The 16741-nt window shown below is 40.9% G+C and overlaps 1 protein-coding gene across 2 annotated transcripts in view; it reads right to left on the bottom strand.

Moving 5' to 3' along the window:
- asic1b (acid-sensing (proton-gated) ion channel 1b) overlaps nt 1–16741 on the bottom strand; it is a 142690-nt gene that overhangs the window by 44808 nt on the left and 81141 nt on the right. The window contains exon 1 of one of the 2 annotated variants that reach the window (XM_051415498.1): nt 1301–2304. The exons of the other annotated variant lie outside the window; for it this stretch is intronic. Within the exon in view, the coding sequence (XP_051271458.1) occupies nt 1301–1972 (672 nt within the window). The 5' untranslated portion in view covers nt 1973–2304. Of the gene's footprint in view, nt 1–1300; nt 2305–16741 lie in introns of those variants that run through there. 2 annotated transcript variants of the gene reach the window in all.

Below are 16741 nucleotides of genomic sequence, written 5' to 3'. Positions count from 1 at the left end.
TCCCTAATGAAAAATCACCAGTTAAGACAGGCGTTTAATGTTTAAAGTCATGTCACTCTGTCTTCCTCTGCTTTTTATTCAACCTTGTGACATGTAAATAAGTTAGTTTAGAATATAAAAGTAAATTTATGCTTCTGTATCAGTCTCATGACATCAAGCAAATATAATGATATTTAAAGAGCCAGAGCAAGTGATTGTTTGGTATTTTTATTTAAAAGATTAATTAAATGAGTAAATCAAAAAAGTTACATTACTTTTCTTTTGATTGATTAATCATTAGCCACTAGAAACTACTGTCATTCGTACTTACAACTTACCACTACTGCTATATTACTAATATTGATATTACACTGCAATAACTAATGATACAAATAAGTTGTACATTAATGAAAGCATCATGTCATCTAGTTAATCTAAATGGCAATTGCGTGTCATGTACATGCATTTACACACTGATGTAATTGCAGCTCATGTAACTTTAGCACATCCATTAGCAGTCTACACGTAACTATCCATAACTGTGCAAAGGTCAAGCAAATCAATAGACCAATAGCTGGATATTGTAAACACTTCTTGGTAATTCAGTATTCCACTCATGTGCTGTCTGATGTGCGCACTCAAGGGAACACGGGGCAGCAGACACGGAACCAAAAACACCAGAAATTCAGGGAATGTGTGTCTAGAAAGAGGCTCTTCTTATGTTTCTTGTGGGGAACACAAAGATTCCTTCAGTGTTTGTTTAATTCAATAACAACAACTGTATGCCAAGAGTGCCACTTTAAGTAATGGAACCTGATTTTATTATGTCTGCTCTTTTTTAAATTTACAATGGAGTTTCATTAAAGCAGACACGCTGACTTAGAAAAACATTTTTATTTACAGCAATGACTTGGGACTGCAAGTAACTGAATTACCTCACTGCAATAAATAAACTCTTTCTTCCGTATCAGTGATTTTCTACAAAGTCCTCATCAGTGAGGAGGACTTCTATAATGGCATTGCAATTTAGTTTTTAGTATTAAGTTTTATTGGATGTCTTCATTTCATCACGATGAACCAGAAGATACTCCTTGATGAAATATAAAAGCCTCCTCTCTATATCTGTTTTTCAATTTCAGATAACCATATTGATGTTACTTATCAATCACAACTATCAAGTCTACTAGACACATATAAGATACCTCAATATACTCGGTGTCAACTTCCACTTGTGATTTCCAATTTAGAGTCTGCCGGTTCCCAGAAATATCAAACATTTGAAACTATTTCGAAAACATATTTCTTGTGATGTCTAACTTACCTCTCTGAAGTTCTCTGCGCCACACTCTAAACCTCTGAAGTTACACTCCAGCAACATTTCCTCCATGCGGTGTCGAGTGCGGTTGTAGAACTCATCCAGAGTGAAACGAGAGCCCGGCTGGCGGTCCGGCTCTGGGGCGAGCGGAAACCCCGGTGCCATGCCTTCTTCAAAGCCCAGCAGAGGGCCCATGAAAATCAGGTCGCTGTAGCTCATCTGAGACTTCCTAACAAAGTTGTAGTTACATATAGTGACAGCCGGAAACGTCATGTTGTTGGCTACTTTTTCATCAAGCAATGTGATGCGATCATATTGGAGATAGTACATTATCCTGTCAGCTACCTGGAACAAGAAAGCAGACAGGGCCATGGTGAAGACCACTGCCCACAAACCCTGGCGAATACCAAACTTCTTGTCCTCCACAAACACGTGGTTGGCTCCATGGAGCGAGCAACCGTCGAAGAAAGCGGCCAGGTCGTCTACCTGACCGACGTCGTCCTCCTCGTCATTGTAATCATCCACTTGACTACACCTATCCAGGTATTCCTGTGAGTCCCCGTCACCATAACGCTTCTTCACCCGCTTGTAGTGGTCGTCAAAACTGTCGTTACCGTATCCTCTGCCGGGCTCGTCGTCCGCAGAGAAGGAGATGGTGCACATGATCCGGACCGGCATGGTGGCAGGAGGGATAGTTTAACAATGCTCACAGATAAGAAGCCAAAGGGCCAGTCCTGAAACAGTCAAAGAGTCCGAAATCCTGAAGCAAAGAAATCCTTCAAGAAGAGTAGTGGTGCTGAGCTTGTTCAAGTCTGGCTATACTGACGCAAAACCATCAATAAGACAAGAGACATCTAGAGAGTATTAATTCTGCAAAGTTCGTTGGCCCTAAATGTTAGGTTTCAATCAAATACTGATCCAAACAAAACACACAACACACTGTCCAAAACAAGGTCAAAACATAACCTAAAGTAAAGAGCACAAACTAAAAAGCAAACCACACACTCCCCTCCCCACCATTCACATCTATTCTGAGTTGAACTGAGATGCCTTGCCTGGGTTTGTCCTTGTGTCTCAGGGGCAGATCCATCCCTTAGACCAATTTCCAAAGAGTAGAAGAAGCAGGAGAAGAAGAAAAGGAGAAGGAGGAGGCGGAGGAGGAGGGGAAAGAAGGTGAGGCCATAAGGAGTATAGGACACAGAATACTCCCGCAGGGCCCAGCTACAGGTCACAGTGCCGGGGCAGAGTTTCACCGTTTACAGGAAAAAAAAAAAAAAAAAAAAGAGGCTTGACGCAGTGAAAGAGAGGAAATGTATGAGAACGGTAGCCAGTGTACAGTGGCAAAAGCACTAAACAGGCTATTTATTTCTGCTGATTTTACGATTTGATGTGACCTCACTCCTCCCCCAGAAAAGACAATGATCTCAGCACAGTTGCGTAATCAAATGCAAATAATACTTAGGTGTTATTGAAATGACTACAGATGAGCAATTGGAAGAGATACACACACTGGGATATGCCAAACAACCTTACATGCAATGCTTTTATTACAAGATCTGCTCTCACAATGAGTTTTAAAGTACGGGCAACGACACCAAATAAGATGTGTACTTTTAGTAGATTCACAGAGAGGATATATTAAGTTCATGTGTGAGGCCTAATCAAGAAATAAGCTATAACAGAGCAAACACCAAGGAGAATAGTCAAGGAATTTAATCAAGACTTCCATTTGCTCATTGTTAATTCAATCTAAATGGCTCAATTTACAAACAGTTCTCCTTCAAATTACAAAACTCTCCACATAGCTGCAAGCAGTTCTGTGGAAAGCAGATTAACTGAAACCAAATATGTACAAGTAGTGGAGAGAAAAAAAAACCACATCTTAAATGGATACTCTCATTATTGAATATGGAGATAAATCCAGATTCCCAGAGGTGGTGTTGGTTGTGATATGAAAAGGAAATGTAAGAGACCGATCCATCTGTATCGATCCACCTCCATTAGACTGCTGAGATTATTTTCAGAAACATGATTGTGCCACAAAATGAAACGTTAGATGCGTTTAAAGGGGTGACAGCACTCTTTACAATAAAACCTACAGCTAATGATACCAGGATACCTATAAGGAGCAGCCACATTATACCTGTTAAAACCAATAGAAAACAGATTACCCAAACCGATCCATTGTGTTGAGCCTTTAAACCATAAAAAAAACGGTGTGTTTTCATTTTAGGGAAACTCTAATATCAAGTGAGAGGGTGAGAAAGGCACCAGACTTCAATCGGTCAATATGTGTTTAGCTGCAGCTGTGAAGATTATCCATCACAGAAAAAAAAACTGCTGACGATAACAGAGCAAACAAAAGAGTTGTGGCTTGGCCTTGATCCGGCTCTATCTTGGAGCCTGCTTAACAGCAGCGCCTGATGGCCTCTGGTTCTTGAATATTTATTAGTGATCACTAGATAGCCTCCGGCATCCGGCCTGACCTAACAAGAAGGTCACAGAGCTCCCTCAGCTGCAATCCCTTGGCTTTCTGAGAGGTACTAATGCATGAATATTCACATACGCACATCTTAGATTTGGCACAAGATGGCAAGTTGTGAAACTGCTGGGGAGGAAATTAAACAGTCCAAAGCAGTGCAGTGACCCTTTGAATAAAATCAGATGATTAGGTTCATATACTTTGTGCCAAAATATCTTAATTACAATGTCAAAACCAAACATGATTGTCTTGCTCCATTCTTCCCCATTTATCTCTCCTTTTATGTCTTTTCATCCTCACCCGTTCCCTGTTATTACTCATTGCATTCAAAATCATGATCACTCTGCCTCATCATGCAAATTGATATCCACTAGGGGGCAGCAGCAGCACATCTAAATCTTGTAGTCTCTCCTATGGGCTGAAACTGCCATGACAAAGCATCAAACGACTTGAAAGGCAACATTTCGAGATTGAACTGTGATGATAAAAGTAATTTCTATCAGCCTTTTGTATGTCACGCTACTTTCTTCTGTGTACATTCTGTTGATGATTTTTTGTCTTTAATAAAGGAATTGGCACAGGTAAGCAACAAAATAAAACTTTAAAAAGCAGCTTTTGTGCTGCAGAAAAAGGGGTGAAAAAGCTTCAAATTAGAGGCAGTGAAACAGCTATTGATTTTGGTGATTCAGAAAAAAATAGCTTTGGGCTTTTAAATCAACAGCAAATCATCTTAAACCTAAAAAGCACATTTCTTCATAACACCATTTGAACCAGAAATGTGAATTCACACCCATAAAATTACCCTGAAAGAATTAAACAGCTCTAGCACTCCTTACTTCTTGGTAAAATCCTCCTTAAAGGGGTTGCCCTGGTGGTCGAGGTGCTTAAAGCACTGACTATTCCGATTTAAATACAGTTGTGGACCTCTGTTGCATGTTGTTCATTTCTTCCTTCTCCCCTCATTTCCTGTCATCTCTCTCCTAGCAGCTCCCTAAAAAGTTAAACCATCATCCTGAAATTCCTTTGTATTGGTGCTTTTTTTTAAACCCTGAACCCGCTGGAAATAGAAAAACAATATGAAAATATTTTAGGGGGTACATTTTTGCATCAGGTCCAAAGGTGGCAGTGTTGTGATGTGTGTCCACGGTCACAGCTACAGTATACAGCCCCGGGGCTGGGATTTCAACAAGGCCACGCATTTCGCCATGGTCAGAGTGAGAAGAGCACAGGGCAGATGAGAGGAGAGGTTTAACGCTCCCTTTCAAGTCCCTCTCACCAGCTCACAGCTAGGATCGACCTGGCGTTGCCATGGATACATCCTGGCCGTCAGCGAGAGAGGATGCACAAAGCCCATTACTCAGAACACGCATATAGTCACACATACACACACAAACACAAACACCCAGAAACAGCAAAAACATGGACACATGACAGTCTCTGAACTGCTTTCTCTTTCCTACACGCACGCACACACACACACACACACACACACACACACACACACACACACACACACACACGGACAATTGAGGCATAATTTATGCATACCTCATAAACCTGATTTGAGTCAGAATTTGAAGTGAGACAAGATGACAAAATAAAGATATCAGAGAAAGACCTAGCTGACACACAATGATATTACTTGCTCAGAGGCAGTGTTCAATCAATAGTCTAGCATTCATATTCTTAGGTTATTGCGGGATTCAGAGGATTCGGCCTGCACAGGAAAAACAAAGAGCAAGTAAACAAGCACTGAGCTCGGCCCATTCCCAGAAGATGCCGTGGTAGAATGAGGCAGAGGCCAAAGGCAATGACGGCGTTCTCCAAAACACAATATTCTGTCCTCACCTTTCAACAGGGGCCATTGCTATCTGATACACCGAGTGTTATACCCAGAAGCTCCCCTGCTGGGAGGAAATAAAATGGAGAGAAAAATGACCTATTTTTTAAGTGAGCTGCTGTGGCCAAACAACGCATTTCTCATTTAAGGCAGTGCAGATACACCACTTCATGACCTGTCCTATGATGTGGTTTGGGAAACAAGGTTTTGACACACTAGTCTCAGGAGCTCCATATGCTGGTACAACATCTGGTGACAACATGTCTATTACAGTTATAGTTCTTTGTTCTTTGGTTGAGACAAAGAAAAAAATAAGTTAAAAGAGATAGTTGAGCCTTGTTTCATGTTTTAAAGTCTCCCGTCGACTAAAAAGCTTCCGCCTGCCTGCAGGAAAAGCTTCATTTCATACCCCTTGTTAACAGCAGGGAGGGTGACGTGAAGTTTAAGAGAGGCAAATGACATTTTGAAATGAGATGCCAAAACCTGAAAATTCTGTAAATGGTGCAAATTTCCACACCATTTTCCAGGTTAATCATTAGTCCAGGGTACACTGTAATACTGAAATACAAATATCTCAGCTCTGTTTGTGATAGCTCTGCTATGAGTGTCTTATATTAATGTTTAGTGTCATGTAGCTAGTGGTTTGAAGCTTCAGCTTGTTTCACACTGTCAAATAAAAGTCAAAATAAACATACTAAAAGCACTAACTGACAGTAGTAGCAGTAGAGCTCTCCATGCACTGAAAAGATACATGAGAGAAACACAGTGGCACTAGACCATCGCCTATAAACCTGACTTTGTCTAATGGCAGATTCAGGGACAATGATAAAATGACAGACTTGGTGAGGTCAATTCACAGTCATGTGTGTTTGCTGGTAAGCTTTCATCAGAGATAATAGGAAACAACCACTTTTCTGTCTGCAGTGGGATTTGTGTTAGGCTAAGGACCAATCTCAGCATCACCTAATCTAAGAACGACCATGGCAAACATACTCCCATTCAAAATCTCCGCTTGTCCTGCAACAAATAATGAATGAATAAAAAATGAATACATAAAAAAATTAAAAATTAGGATCATGCTCGAACACAACTGTTTTTAACAATGAGCTGTTGGACTACGTCAGAAATAAAAAAGTGCTAAAAGCTGTTTTGAATGTCCACACTTGGAGTTGGAGTGAGAAGCCGGTCAACATAGAAAGAGGAAAGACGTGATATTGTTTAAAAAACGGGAAAACCACTTTCGGAACTACTCTCCTGAAATAACTGTGCAAAGCCTTGTTGTCAAACCCTGGCTCCTTTCTCACTGCAGCACAGGTGACCAATCACAACATAAATGGATGTGAACTTAATCAAACTGTTTTTTTCTGCTCTATTCTCTCCTTCGTCATGAAACAGTATTTTTTAGAATCACTTCAGTCAGTTGTTGTTGGAGCCAGCTTCCAGTGGCCACTAGAGAAACAACAGGTTAAGACACTTCAACCATGGTTGTCGTAAAACAAGAACTAAGATTTAGTATTCTTGTGGCTCAGCTGACTAAGTTGTACATCATAAAAAGGCAATATCCAAAGTTTAAACCTTCCGCAGAACTGCACATTTTATTCACTGTTCTCCAATTTGTTCAGTTTCTCTCCACTTTAAACTATCACATAAAAAACACTATCTTGAGAACAAAACACAGATGACTCATTACTGAGAATTATCCAGCTCCTGACACTGGTCAGTAGCAATCATAATGTCAACCAGAATGTGGCTGGTTCATTTATAAAAGCCAACAGCCGCGGGGTCGAAACTACTCCCTGAAGCAGCTGGTTCGTGTCACTGCCTGTTTAACACTGCAGAGCAGATCTCGCTTTCGACGCACTGACACTGCCAACTGAAGGCTTCCAAAGAAAGATCTCTTCCACAGTCGGTTGCTCTAAAATTCTCCAAGTTGCTGCCCACCTTCGCCCACTGCAGTACCTTGGCCTGGGCACCGACAATGCAGCAATGAGGCCAACTGCAGACGACACAAGAAAACAGAGGCTGCTGCTCAAAGGATAGTAGGAAGGATCTTAAGGATTTCATTGTGATGCAGACTGAAGTCAAAGACACTCACAAATACATGAGAGCGAACTGCAGGAGGCGCGTGAGCATGCTGCATATCAAGTGGTGTAGATATTTATGACATGCTTGAAGTTTGCACCATGAAGTGATGGGTATCAAATGATGAAATGTAGCTGGTGGCAGTCGGGCCGCCAAGTGCTTTTAGTGTGAAAAACACAAGACTAGACTGAAACGGAGCGAAAGAGCGATGTTGTGAAGGTCAGTGCAATTAACATCACATTAGGTTAGAGATGGACGCCAGATGGGATTTATAGCAGAAGACGATCATTAAAATCAATGGAGATATCATATGTCTGCTTTCGAAATCAATGGAATCCAAGGAAACACCAGCGAGCTCAGATCAGAGTCAGGAACATTACAGCCTCTGGTTCTGATCTGACATGTCAAATGTGAACATAGCTGGGTCAGAAGGCAATGGTAGCCGCTCTTTGATTGGCTCCCTATCCTGCTGCATTACACAGCGGCAGCGTCTGCCCTCTGAATGTGATTATCGCTCAGTCCAACCCATTACCTCCATGGTGGGGTCCCCTCTGTCTTCTTTTTCTATTTCAAATCAGCTATTAGTCCTTCTATCTCTGTTTGATTTACTCTGACTTTATCTCTTACAAATTCTCTCCGCTCTCTACCTTTCCCTATCTCTCTATCTCTATTACTAAGATGAGTACCAGTGGGGGAGCAGGTTGCCTTTTAACACAAGAGCCGAGAGGGACACAGTTATCAAGCTGAATGGTTTAAATATGTCACTCGGTGGCATTTTCATAAAGCCAATTCATAAGGGCAGGCTCAGAGTCACACAGCTTGGGGATCTCAACACTAATATCAGTGATTACTGAGCCTGCTTTCAGGACCTCCATCTGTATAATTTCATACATACCAATAAATACTAAGCAAACTCCCTTGATATGCATGCATATTTTCAGTATAAACCATTTAAATAGACAATAAGGCATCTTGCATGTGTATTATAATGCATGGACACGGTGAGGCAGTATTTTGAAAGTCCTTGGTCTTTTCTCTGGTTCAGACATAACGTGTTTTTGTCTGTATCTTGTCATTATTTCTGTCTGACACCAATGCAAATAACACACAGGAATTATGTGACAATCATGACTTTTGCGGTATTGCTCATTTTTCCAGATGGGCCATATTACATATTTCTATAATTTCAAAGTCTGTCAAAGTGATGTTATGTATTCAGTAGGAAACTCTGGTCTCAGTGTATCATTTTCATTATGGCTGCCGAACAAATGTCATTAATTTTGCACTGCTCTAAAATAAGACTCGAGTTCCTCGAAACTCTGCTGGATTGTGACTCAACTTTCCTTCTAGTCACACAGCATGAGCACTCAGGAATTACAAGGAAGTGCTACTGACTGAAGCTCTCAAAAAATAACAAAGAGTTAGCAGGTTTGGTATGTTTTTTTCCCCGAAGGTTCATCCACAAAATGGGGCTACAGGCATCATTTTGTTACATGCAGATTTACAGTTTCATAGTGTCTATATCTGAGCAAAAAAAAGAAGTATGGCATATCATGGAATATGTGTACATACATGTGTTATATATCACACCAAAATACCATCCTGACTAGGGCTGGGCAATGTATCAAATTAATTATATTCATTTGAATTTCGATGTTTTTGCAACATGCACAAGAAGGTTACTTTGAGTCAAAACGTGTTCCGGTGGCTAACTTGCTCTGGCTAGCTCGTAATGATCCTAATGGTCTCTGTATTGTTTCAATCACTGGCTCCTCCTGTCCACATGTCAAAGTGTCCTTGAGCAAGACACTGAACCCCAAGTTGCCCATTAGGGCCAATGTAACGGTAGAAAAGCTCCATATAAATGCAGTACAGTAACCATTTGCCATCTATGAGAGGGACTCATCTATAAAGATTGTATTAGTTGATGAGGCATCATCTCTGATTACAAGAGGTGTAGCCATGGGAATCAACTAAACAGTGTGCAGATGCTACTTTGTTCAGTCTGTCACTGCCTGCTGGAGAGGTGATGCTAGCTAGCAGCTATCTGCAGCTATTGGGCTAATGTCAGGAAACACAAACAGCAGGAGTAGATAAATTGGTGACTCTTTTGTGCTTTATGTGGCGAAACTGCCTATTAAACTGAATGTCTGTGCTCTATTTAGTTGAAGCATCTAGTGGTGACAGTCCATAACTGAGTAGGATAATGATCCTTGCAGCTGGTGCAGGTCTTATTATTCTTGCTCAAAAATCTTGCACAAGAAGTCCTAAAAAATAGTTTCAATCATGTTTTAGTCTTCTTCAATTTAACAAGAAGAATATTGTGCATTGTCCCTCAGCTAGAAAAAACAAACAAACAGCTACACTATAATCAGCCATTAAAATGATTAGGCCATGATGAGTCCGAACTTGGCAGTCACCAACTCCCACCGGCACCCGCTGCTGCACCCGAGGCCAGAGGGCTAACAAGGCAGGACACTGTGGCTGCATGACACATCAGCATGGAGTTGTATACACACATGTCAGGGCACAGTTGTAAGCGAGTATCTGCATTTGGTAAAAGCACAGTCAGTGTCAATCTGAGTTTTTTCTGTCCCTCTGTCCTTCAGTCACTCATACAGACACACGCTCAAACACACACGTGATGTTCGCACATCCAGCAATGTTGACAACTACTCCATCACTGCCACAACATGTATGGGACCCTTTCAGGTGGCAAACAAACATTTTCTCTTGTCTTCACTGCCATTCCTCAACAGATGATGGATGCTCAACCAAGGCCAGATTCACCAGTCCCATCACATGAATGAATGTCTGAGCGAAAGCACCTGGTGCATCCCTGCTCCCGCTTCAGTATTCAGCGCTGCTACCTCCAAGAAACCCCCAGGAGAGCAGGGGGAAGGGAAGGGAAGGGAAAAGAGAGCGGTAAGGAAGGAGAGAAGGTAGAAGGGGGGAGTAAAGAAGGGGCGGTAAAAAAGACTAGAGGGAGCAAAAAGGGTGGGAGAGAAGGAGGGAGGGAGCCACATGCTTGGGTTTGGATCTATTTGTCATGTCAGATAATATGACAAGCGCTCCAAGGGGGAGTTTATAACTAGATTATTGAGAGTACCTCGATTTATTTGCAGGACTAAGAGAGCCAACACTCACGGGAGCCTGACGCACTCATCACTTTTTAAAACAAGATTAGATTTCGTTCATTTGCTAACTGGATTATATTGTATCTTTGAGTAAAAGAAAAAAATTGTCAGTGACGTGGATAGTTTGGTTAATTGGGGAAGCATCAGCCACGGTTGTTGATCTCTCCGATTTTACTGAGAGGGCTGCTTTAACAACCTCAGTCCTGAAGGCTTGTATAATGCAGCTATCCATCCATCCATTTATTGGCGTAATCACTAATCAGTCTGCTACATTTTACACACTTGCATTACAGCATTTACTGTGGTTAATACATGCTGCCAGGTCTAAAATTCCCACCCAAGGCGAATCAATTTCCATCCCACAGTAAAGCTGGTGGGTGGAAGGCTTAAGTCACACTTCAGTCAGCAAAACATTTGTGTCCAATAACTTCATAATGAGTATGTCCCCTAGTGGCTGTTTGTTCCTTTAGATGTTACAAACAAAGCCCTAACCCAAACCCTCGGACACAAAACAGAACCGTAACAAAGAACTGTGGTTGCTAAATCTCAAGAGAGTGATTTTTGTTCTTTTCTACATTCACGCTGAGGATGAACTGAACAGAAATGACGTGTCAATCAAAGGTAAGGTGAAGACATTCAAAACAGAAAAAACAAGAAAAATAGTTCTGCTCTCTAAACCTTGTTTAGTTGTGAGGTTATCTGTTATTAACAGAAAAATGAGCGCATGAAAAACTTTGATTTTATGTTTCCCAGAATGTCCTGAGAATTAATGGGATGTTTAATGCTTTACATTTACTTCCTCATCCTCTAATGAGTTGTAGATGGTAAAAAGATTAGAGAGTCATCAACTAGTGAAGATTAGGATCTGGACAGCACTTGACAGGGGCTCACTATATAAGATTTACCATTTCCTCATCCCAAATAAGGGCCTGGCTGCTGATGGGAAGGGGGCAAAATCAATACGCCCTCCTCGTTCCCATGCTCAGTTCGAGCACAAGGCACTAAAAGAGGGTCAATGATTTAGCGCATCTCTCGCTGAAGGAAATTAATAAACATGAGAGTGCTAGGCTGTGCTGTGGCATGTATGCCGTTCACAACAGCGACATAAGAATGATGGGGAAAGTTAATTCAGCCTGCTAAGATAGCTAGCACAGAGAGATGGAAGGTCACTTCTATTTCGTTATGGCAGAGTACACAGTTCTATCTGTCTTCTCTTTTAGTTTTATTCTTCTCCCATACCATGCAATCCTGGAGGAAAGTTGTAAATATCATTATTAATTTGGAAGAAGACATTTCTTTTGTGCTGCATTTTCTCATTGAGTATGTGGCTGTAATTCAAATCTATCCAAAGACATTGTTAGATTCACCAACTTGCAGCCTCTTGAGGCACGTTCACAGATGAAGAAAAATAATATGTTGGGATTTACATGGAAGGGAGGCAATATAATCAAATCTGTGTATTAGAAATAGCAGTACTTGCAGAGTAAACCCACATGGCGTCTACATCAACAAGAGGCAGTCATTAAACTATGTCCCGAGGAGGTGCAGTGACAGCTTCAAGTAGTTTGGTATTATAACACCGTGCCCAATTTACAAGCCAGATGATATTTGCATCAGAGGCAGAGAAATTCCTTGGTGAAAACACAGCTTAGGGAGGAAAAGCATCTTATGTTATCTGACTGATAAGGACAGCGCTACTCAGATCTTCGTTATTTTTCTTTTTTGCTAGTTTTTCTTCCGCCTCTAGAGTAAGCTCCTTACACAATATGTTTTTATCCCACTGAGTAATGGATCTGAGAGTCTAAAATTGGCCATATGCCTACACTTTATTTCACTGATTTCATTGATTCAGGGCTTACGTAGCTGTGCATCTACCCTACCAAAGTCTGCATTAATAAAAATTATCTTTAGTATTTACAGTATTTTACTTATGAAAGTCAATGAACTCTTTCCTTCTTCCTTTTCAAGTTTAAGACACTTAACTTATAGGAGTGAAATCCTGCCTATAAGGGATGGTGCCTCAGTCTTCTTTGATAAATGCTGCAGCCAGCTACCTGGCTGGATGATTTAAATTCAAAGAGAAAAAAGGGCGTACTGTGCAGGGAGTCTCGGTTCATTAGGGCTCTGTGCTGAGAGAGCTGGATATTACAGAGAGAAGCTAGCTGCAGTTGGCTGAAATATAAAGTTATCCAAATGAAAACCCAAGCATGTTTTCCATCAGGCAGCGTAAAGCTGGTGCTAACCAGGAACTTTCTAGTGAATGACTCTGGGAAGCTACTTTGATGTAGTTGACAAGGAGCCAGTAATGAGGAGGTTGACTTTCTCCCCCAAATCTCTTCTTTTTCAATGAAATGATTGCAAGTCAGCATGCTGATACTTGCGCGTCTGTCCATTTGTTGACACTGTTTGTCTCCCCTGCAGAACACCAACTGCCACTGTTGGAACTGGGGGGTCACATTAGCCTTCTGCTCATGACTCAATCTCTTCACCAGCTGGGAAAGTCTGTGCAGTGAAAGTAAATAAGACATGGTCTAAGCTAACACATAAAATCCGCCAAAGTACTGTACTTGACCCAGCTCTTGAGCCAGGCACTTAACCCTGAGCCAATCCAGCTGAGCTGTTGACAGTCAGCCTGCCTTTTCTTTCCGTCTTTATCAGCGTTGCCATGACAGTATGTAACGCTCGGATCTTTCACCATTTTGGCATCCATGGCAGCTTGACTTAGTCAGCTTCAGCAGTGACAACAATAAGACATAGCAATGTGGAAAAAAACAACAACTTCATTTTAGTTGAGATGACTTAAATCCAAATACTAAGTGTAAGAAAACAGATTGTGATGTTTTTGTTACAGCTGCTCTCTGCTTATTTTTTACCCTTCAGTGTCAGTTTATATGGTATCAGATATGGGTCACATCCTGGAATAGACACAATCAGTCAGTCATGTAAAAAAAAAAGTATGAAAGACTACAACATGAGTAAAGATAACACTGTGCTGTTAGCCTGCAGTACAATTGTGTAAGCAATGTTTAACAGCCAGTTAGAAATACTTACAAGCTGAAATAAGCTATAAAAATAGCTGAAATTTATTGCTAATGAGAGCAAATTGCACCACTATTCTTAGATGAAAAGGAGCTATAAAGGCTTTTGATCTTTGCTGGTTAATAGAGGTTTTGACATAGATAAAATAAAACAACAGACACCTGAAAAGCAAAACTTCTTTCTGCCATGAGAGGAAACCAAAGACTGTGATTAAACAGGGACAAAGTAATTGATATTCCTCGCAGGACCCCAGGGCTCTGCCAAAAGAGAGAAGGGGGAAGACGGAGAAGAGGGGAAAAAACGGAAATGTATTACTCAACGTCAGTAATGACCATAAACATATAAATCACAGGGCACTGAGGTTGTTACTGGGAAAATGAATCAGGCACTGCTATGAGGGGGAAGGTTGAAGGGAACGCATGAGGGATGAAGGAAGGGATGGAGCAGCGGAAGAAGTGAGGAAATAAGGGGAAGCTTGCAGGCTCCAACAACACTGCACTGCAGGGAGTCTACTGGTGTTATATCACCACTGACTTACAATTACTGACACGTCTCGGCAGAGGATTTCTTTTGATAACCAATCCTTGATGCATGATATATGACTGACTAACACTGACTTAATTCTTCCTTAGACACGCAACAATAAAACCCTATACTCATCCTTTTTCACTGCCTAGGATGATCACTGCATTTCACATGATGATTCAATAGCAGTCAAATATTTTAAGGGTCCCGTAGCTAACCTTGTATGTCATTATCAAATAGGAGCAAGCAGCTGGACAATTCACCCCCACAGATGCCAATGAAGCCAATCATCTGACCGGCAGCAAATCAATCATGATTACCTAGCTTAAAAAAAGATCAATTGAGTTAATGACCAGTGTGACTTTGTCTCGATTCACATGAGACAACAAGGACAGTACAAGCGGGGCACCACTCTTACACAGCACCTCTGGCGTTCTGTCAGTGTTGATGTCCTCAACATAAAAGGAAAGGCAAAGATTGAGACCGAACAATTGGTTCAATATAGAAATGCAACAAATAATGATTATTTTAAGAAAATGCTGAAAATTGACAACAATTTCCCAGAGAAACAGAGATTTTCATGGATTCACTGATGATCAAAGTCGTTAAGTCGTTTTGTTCCTCACCCTCATCCTTATCAGTGTGGCTGTGCCTTTCATTTGATGGTGACATTTAAAAGTAATGCAGGCAACATCATAATTGAAGAAGATTTTAGCTCTCTGATTAGTTTATTTGGCCGTCTTCTACCTTCATGATGAGGTTAGTTCTGTTTTGCCATAGATACTGAAAACCTCCACCTATTATGCAGTGTATTAGCATTCATCATTAATTTAGCAGTGGCTCATTTTGTCTACAAGATCTGCACATATATCCAATCTGTTTAAAATGCTTGTAATCAAGTTCTAAGGAAGGTAAGAACATCTGCTGAGATAATTTGCAAATACCATGCATAGGTGCAGAAAATGCCAACAGCGTAAGAGAGATTAGAAACCAGCAGACGCCAAGACATTAACCACAAGCAGATCTGTTGGAGAGCAATGAAACAGTGCTGGCAGCTTCGTATCTTACTGAAAATAACTGAGCAGAGGCACCAACTCGTGATATGTATGTTAGTACAAGCAGCAAATACGTAGCTTAGTGGAGTGACACGGTGATCTCTGGCATCTCGGTAGAGAGTAAACCCTCAGGGAAGAGCTGCCGTGGTCCAAAACTGCCTACAGCAGGACAGAGGAAGTCTGCTACCGGCCTGAAGAGAGCCGATGTGACAAGTGGCGAATAAACAGATTTGTAGAAGCAGAAGGTTTTTGCAGCAGTGTTACAGGGGGAGAACAAAACAGCAGGAAGCTTGATGTCATGTTGGAAAGCATTGCATTTTAACAGACTGCTAAACTAGTTCACAGACATCCCACTTACTTAACCCTATTTCATATTTGTAAGGTTGGGGTGTAGCGATGCCACAAGTTTTCAACAGAAGCTTTTCAAAATCACGTACTGCTTCCAGTAGAGTCACAATGTGGGACTAGCCTCTGTTGAACCAACTTCTGTAACATAATGAAAGCATTTCTTTCATCTGTCTTTCTGATCAAAGAAGGTCTGTTCTTAGAGTTGAATATAGTCTATATTCTAAGACAAACTGGCATCCACTACAGCCCTCGCGATTAGAAGTTAAAACATCCATAATTTTAACAAAGTTAAGCAACCATTAAAATGTCTGTCCAATTTCCATAAAACTCATTTACACTTTTCACCAACAACTTATTAGTTTCCAACCTCCAACTTTGTAGTATAAGTAATTTATAATTTAATTTAAGTAATTTCTCCCTGGGATTATTGAAGTATTTCTGATTCTGATTCTTATTCTGATAATCCCCGAGCACTTGTCCATTACTTAACAATGAATGTTTCGTGATGTGAAATACTTCAGTGTGTTAAACTACTTTTTCTGAGTAGCTTGTAGTGCAGCTTGTCCAACAAAAGTGTTGCTGCTGTAAGCTTCCAATGAAGAGTAGTTTGTAGCTTCATTGGTTCAGTTTCAAAGTAGCTTCCCCAACACTGTTTTGTGTTAACAGAGGTAAGTTTGCTCATCTGGAACATGTTTTAAAGGTGGAATCAGTCATTACGTAGGCAAGATAATTGATTGTTGAGTCTTATTCCCAGGTTGTCAGATACAGGAGCTTTGGGTTGGAGGCTCAAAGACTCGTAGTTGATGAAACAACAACCAAGAAAAGTGGGCTTAGCTGACTCATCAGAAAGACTGAGAAACTACAGTAGCTTTGTTCAAAATGTTAATGGAGCTACAGTACTTTGGATTAACCATCAATCCCACCTAGAATTAAATCAAT

Source organism: Dicentrarchus labrax, unplaced genomic scaffold, assembly GCF_905237075.1.
Source record: "Dicentrarchus labrax unplaced genomic scaffold, dlabrax2021, whole genome shotgun sequence".
Lineage (NCBI taxonomy): Eukaryota > Metazoa > Chordata > Actinopteri > Moronidae > Dicentrarchus > Dicentrarchus labrax.
Note: the sequence above shows the minus strand (reverse complement) of the source record. Positions and strands in the feature narration are given on the sequence as shown.